This window comes from Salmo salar, chromosome ssa24, assembly GCF_905237065.1.
Source record: "Salmo salar chromosome ssa24, Ssal_v3.1, whole genome shotgun sequence".
NCBI classification, from domain to species: Eukaryota; Metazoa; Chordata; class Actinopteri; order Salmoniformes; family Salmonidae; genus Salmo; species Salmo salar.
The window spans coordinates 5,432,901-5,438,949 of NC_059465.1; the positions used below are offsets into that span (position 1 = coordinate 5,432,901).

Consider the following 6,049-nt stretch of genomic DNA (forward strand, 5'->3'; position numbering starts at 1 on the left):
CAAAAACACAAAAAGGTGGATTGATTCTAAGTCTTCAGTATGTTTGGCAATTTTGTGACCTTGGGACCTATCAGACATTTTGGTAAAAAAAATTGTTATCCACGTAGAGTTACTCTTTAGGGGGTCCTTTACATTTGAGGTATGTCCGATAAAGAAATGTTTTAAGTTAATTTACGTTGAAAGAAATAAAAAATCTGAAAGTTCTGTCTGTGCAAACACCTTTTAACTTGGTACTATAAGGTTATATCTGCAATCCACTCACACAATGCTGGGTTGTCAATCAAAAATAATTATATTTAAGATTATGTACTTATCGAGTAATGAAAGAGGAAGAAATCAAAAAACAGTTCTGAGATCTGGGACTTGAGAAGTACTAATGATCTCAAAACGATACATTTTGTAGATAGACCCTTATAGTCCCAAGTCCTTGATTATTCATATAATAGGTTCTGGTCCTCTTTTTAAATTACTTAGATTTTGTTTCACCACTTTTTCAGAAGAACGTAAGCTCTTTATGGCAAAAACAAATAAATACAGGTGCCTTAGAGCATGTTTAAGGCCCTTAGGAGAGGCATTGCTGTTTTTGTCTTGTTCTATATCAATATGAAAACCTCCATGGAAGGGGTATTTCACAAATATCACAAACTTACAACATTTTATTAGTAACTAAAAAGTATTTTAATGACTTTGGGTGTCAGAGACCAGAAAACTATATCAGTTTACTCATCCAGAGCTAATCTTAACAATGTTGCTGGTTATCCATAGGCTATAGTGTATTTGCCATTTTAGGAAACGATCGCTTTAACAAATGTGTGGTGAACATGAATTTATATTTTTTATGATATCATTAGAAAGAAGGAAGGGTATTTTCTTTCCTTAATCCTTAAATGTCTGTACTTTTCTATTGAAATTTAAATCATTTTAGGATTCTGTGCCATATAGAATCTTTTGGCTGAACCCAGATTGACATTTCAGAGCCATAAGGTTCTATCTGCAAACCCCCTACTTTTTTTTTTTTTTACAAATGTCTTAGGATTTTGATAGTCTGCACTTTAGATACCTTTACAGTGAGGACCTTAATGGGATTTGAAAGAAAAATTCACTACAAAACATTGCTGAGATCTCGAATGTGATATCTCAGAACTATGCTTTGCACAGATAGATAGAACCTTAGTCCAAAGGTCCCAAGGTCTTATAGCAATTTGTAAGCCACCTTCACTCTTGCCAGAAGTATAACTCTTCTCAAGCATTTTGAATGGTTTATTTGACTGATATACACAGAAAACAGTTACATACAGGTAATATTATTTTATTTTCATTTCATTTTTTGGCTTTTCCTCTACTGCTCATTTAAAAATATGGGTTTCTCAGCAGTGCGTCTTTGAAGTGAATTGTAGATCCAATTCATTTTCTTCAGCTTTAAGTGCCTCTCGTGGTCATTGTGTAATTTCTGTTTCATTCTGGCATCAGAGCACTCCTTGTGTATGTAGTCTTTGCAATTCAAAGTATTCACAATACCATTTCTTGAAATCAGCAGTTGTGCTATTAGAGTATTGGGTAACACGAGTATTGTACAATTGATTTGTACAATTCCTTACAGTGAAAAGGAAATGACTTGAAGAAATGCACCACTTTGTTTTTGTGTTGAAACAACCCGACTGGATGTTTTCCTTTTTAATGAGAGTCTCAGTCAATGTGCAAGGCCAATGTTCTTTATGGCAGATTATCTTGACGACATCACACATAGTGTTGGGTGCAAAATCAGTGATTGCCTGCTTCTACTGTTGAAAGAACACTGCTGAAATGGATGTTCATTCGGACTATTATATGGCCTATTCTGGTTGGTGACGTTTTGGTCATACTCTTTATATTTAGGGACTCTGTGACTTGGGTCTTTTCACTCTTTTGAATCAAATAAAACCCAGCAAAAAAAAACATGGAGTTCAGTATACTGACTTTATTACTGTAATGTTATCATGGACACATGTAGACCCTTCTGCTTATCTCCTCCATTCAAATACTGATACACCAACACCGTCTATGTCACAAATGTAGACCCCTCTGCTTATCATTCAAAATAAATACATTTTTGGTAATATACTAGTTTTCGATATTCACATTTATTGAGTAATTTTGAGTGCAATGTCAATGAATTGCACAATGTTCCTGGAGGTAATACAATTAATTACTTTAATCTCATGTTTCTGTCCAAGTGTTTATTGACAATCCGCCTTGTTTATGAGGCTGATAAAAAAAGCAAGCAGTGGATGAGAGATGCAAAAGACTTGTAATGTAATGTCCCCTGGCTCCCACGGTGACTATGGAGTCCTGGCTTAGTTGCTCTGTGGAATTCTCAGACGAGGAACAGCCCTGCCAACCGTTAGCTTTCTGTTTCTGAACGGCCCTCAGGGTGGACATGGAATATCCTGCCCTCCACTCCGGGCACCACAGCCACTCCCACCTCTCCCTCCAGATTCTCCCTCTTGGATCTCTCAATGACTGCAGAAACACCATCAATACACACTCCAGGTTAGCTCTCAATCCCAGATGTGATCAGCACAATAATGAAAAACAGGACAGATAGGACATTAGTCAGCCCTTGGAAATGAGTGTTATCAATGAAAGAAGCAGCTGTGCTCACCAGACACAGAGGGGCTGCTGGACACCTTGATAAGGCCCATCATGTGACCAGACTTGTGCCTCTTCGTGCATCTGACTATCTGGCCAGACTCAAAGTGGTTGATAACGACAGTTGACAGGATCTGATTTCCTGCCGTGCAGTAACAAAAGAGTGATCAAATGAAGATCCTACATCTGTAGATTGATAGCTTGTTTCTAACCAGGGTGACAAACTCTTTCTGCATTCAAGAAGTCTGCTCTGTAAAAAAAAGGAAAATAGAATATGGAGGTAATATTTCATATAAGCCTGTGACTGAAACATAAAGAAAATGGAAGTTGTAATAACCCGAGTTTAAAAAAGCAACCTCAGCACGAGTGGCCTCCAGCATGGCATAGATGACCAGATTACCCAGGCTGCACTCTGCTCGTTTCGCGGCAGCGTAGCGTCCATCCAAGGCCACGTCTATGTGGCACAGGACCTCTCCAAGCATGTTCTGAGACAGAGTGACATAAATTCATAAAACGGGCCTATGTGCCTATGAGGACCGCCACTGAACATGGTGTAGTCATCTTTGCCCTGAGGACAAAACAGGAGAGGATATAAAGGAGACTATTGTCAATGTATCCATTGCCCTGAAGCCAAATGGCTGCTTGCTAAACTGCTGTGAGGAGACAATTTTACCTGTCCACTTAAAACTACTGCATCTTCCACTGCTAACTAATAGACTACTTCATTTTTCTCTCCATTTTTATTAGCCGGCTAGCGTAGGGAATGGGTACACTGCTATTCCAGTGGCTGTGGCTGAGTGAAGCTGAAGAATATACTATACCTTCGTTAAAAATTATTTCATGGCCCCACATACTTTCTGTGTCTATCCAGACTTGCCTTAAACCTTCACAGTCTCAGCGATGACTCTGTGGCCAGGTTTTCCATTGGGATCAAAGCCAAACTGGATCCCAGAAACCTGGGGAAATCTGAACAAAATGCAATATGTTTCAAGAACCCTTGTGATTGCTTTGTCTGTGAGAATAAAATAGCAACTACAATCAAACCAGTTCACTCATAATGTGCTTTTGGTGCCTTTCCATTGTGTTCCAGTGCACTACCTTCCATCCAGAGCAGGGTAGTTGCGGACTCCGTTCTCCAGGCCCTCAAAGAGCTGCTGCCCTGTGGCCTCCACCACCAGCACTAGGTCATTTATGTGCAGGATCTGCAGCAGGTCATGCATGGTCAGGGGGCCCACCGGGTGCAAGAGGTCAAAACGCAGAGTACCTATACAGGGACAGAGTCATACAGTAGTTCAAAAGTTTCATTCATACAGATGTAGGATCTTAATTTGAGCCAGTTTGCTACAGCAGGAAAATAATCCTGCAGCAACAGGAAATGTGAAGTATTATGTGGATTATAATTAATGGACATTTTTTGTAAGGGTTGTTACATTTTTTGTTAGGGCAAATCAAATCTGACATTTCAAAAAGAAATTACAAACTTTAGAAGCCTTTTTAAACCTCAAATACACTAGAAGTTTGCATTTCCTGCCGTGCAGTAACAAAAGAGTGATCAAATGAAGATCCTACATCTGTAGATTGATAGCTTGTTTCTAACCAGGGTGACAAACTCTTTCTGCATTCAAAAAGTCTGCTCTGTAAAAAAAAAGGAAAATAGAATATGGAGGTAATATTTCATATAAGCCTGTGACTGAAACATAAAGAAAATGGAAGTTGTAATAACCTGAGTTTAAAAAAGCAACCTCAGCACGAGTGGCCTCCAGCATGGCATAGATGATCAGATTACCCAGGCTGCACTGCGTAGTGTCCATCCAAGGCCACTTCTATGTGGCACAGGACCTTTCCAAACATGTGCTGAGACAGAGTGACATAAATTCAGAAAACGTCAGCTTAGTGGCATCTGGGCAGGCTAGTAACACAGACACACACTACGGTAAGCTAATTAAGCTGCAACAACTGAAACTCACCTGCATATTATCAGTGTATCCTTTCACACTCTGCTGGATTTCTGCATCTTCCTCAAGGTCTTTCATTGTGGCTATCTTTTCACAGCTGTACTTGAAAGTCCCATCCTGGTCCTTCACACCATCACTCTTGGAAAGGTACCTGAACTCTGAGCCACTCTTCACAATCAGAATCCCATTGACCTCCAGAACCCCGTACTCATGGCCATGTCCTCCCAGAATGAGATCCACACCGTTAGACTCGGATGCTAGCCTGACGTCATTATGCCACCTCGTGTGTGTGAGTGCGATGCCCAGGTCTACCCCTTTGTCCCTCAGCTCAGCAGACAGCCGATCTGCTGTCTCCACGTAGTCTATATACTTGATGTTGTTCTTGTCCACAGTGCCCAGGGTATCCAGCCAGTCCTCCTCTACCAGGCCCATGAAAGCGATCTTCAGGCCGTTCCACTCCAGGATGCTGCTGACCACGCCATGGACCAGCGTTTCACTAGTGAACCTTTGAGTGAACAATTGTTGTTTGTTTACATTCAAATGAAACACTGGATGTAAAACAACCAATAGCCCTTTAGGTACAACTGAAGATTTATTGACACTTGCGAAGTATTGTGCCCATAAGTGTATTAACCCACCGGCATATATAGCCTAGTATTGCTCAGTGAAACTGACCTGTCATACACATTGCTAAGGAACCATGGGAAGGGCATCATTTTAGTATGTTCTTCCAAGAGGTCCACGCCGAAGTCAAATTCATGATTGCCTTAGACGAAGACAATGAAACCACATTAAGGGCTCTTTTCAATCTGTAAAGCTGAAGTGTTACAGATTCCGTAAAAGAAATGTAAACGTAATTTCCAATTGAGGCAACATTATGCATAATTTACTGTGAATGCAGTCTCCGCTAAAACGGGAACATTGCCTTTAAAATTCAATCACCCTGTAAAACTGAACTACCCGCGATGTGGATTGAATTGATTCCTTATTAGTTTTGAGGGATCTCTCTCTGTGTGTGTGTGTGTGTGTGTGTGTGTGTGTGTGTGTGTGTGTGTGTGTGTGTGTGTGTGTGTGTGTGAGAGAGAGACAGACAGACAGACAGACAGACAGACAGACAGACAGACAGACAGACAGACAGACAGACAGACAGACAGACAGAGAGCTCTCTGTGTAATGAATTCGGAGAAAGGGATCCTCTGAGGATTATTTTTGTGTACAATTAAGTAGTAATGCATGGTTGGAGAGAAGCACTTACCATACACGGCACAGTGGACTCCTAATTTATTTAGAACATCTACCATATGCTTTCCCTTGGTGACTGTGCTTAGCAAGGAAGGGCTCAGTCAGTCACCACTGAAAACTATCAACGGATTTAGCGACTGTAATAATTTTAGAGCAGTGGCAAACCTGGGGAGAAAACCATAGCTAACATTTAGTTATGTGAAATTCTAATGTTTACAAAGGCT

At 40.5% G+C, this 6,049-nt stretch overlaps 1 protein-coding gene across 1 annotated transcript; it reads right to left on the reverse strand.

Annotated features, from left to right (window-relative positions):
- Positions 1 to 1,309: 1,309 nt before the first annotated feature.
- On the reverse strand, positions 1,310 to 5,494 carry LOC106585206 (trifunctional nucleotide phosphoesterase protein YfkN). The gene is made up of 7 exons (XM_014171149.2): positions 5,259 to 5,494; positions 4,596 to 5,088; positions 4,352 to 4,482; positions 3,727 to 3,892; positions 2,985 to 3,594; positions 2,642 to 2,878; positions 1,310 to 2,499 (listed from the first exon to the last, which is right to left on the reverse strand). Exons 1-3 carry the CDS (start codon positions 5,297 to 5,299, stop codon positions 4,411 to 4,413), a joined length of 606 nt encoding a protein of 201 aa, XP_014026624.2. The 5' UTR covers positions 5,300 to 5,494; the 3' UTR covers positions 1,310 to 2,499; positions 2,642 to 2,878; positions 2,985 to 3,594; positions 3,727 to 3,892; positions 4,352 to 4,410.
- Positions 5,495 to 6,049: the final 555 nt, after the last annotated feature.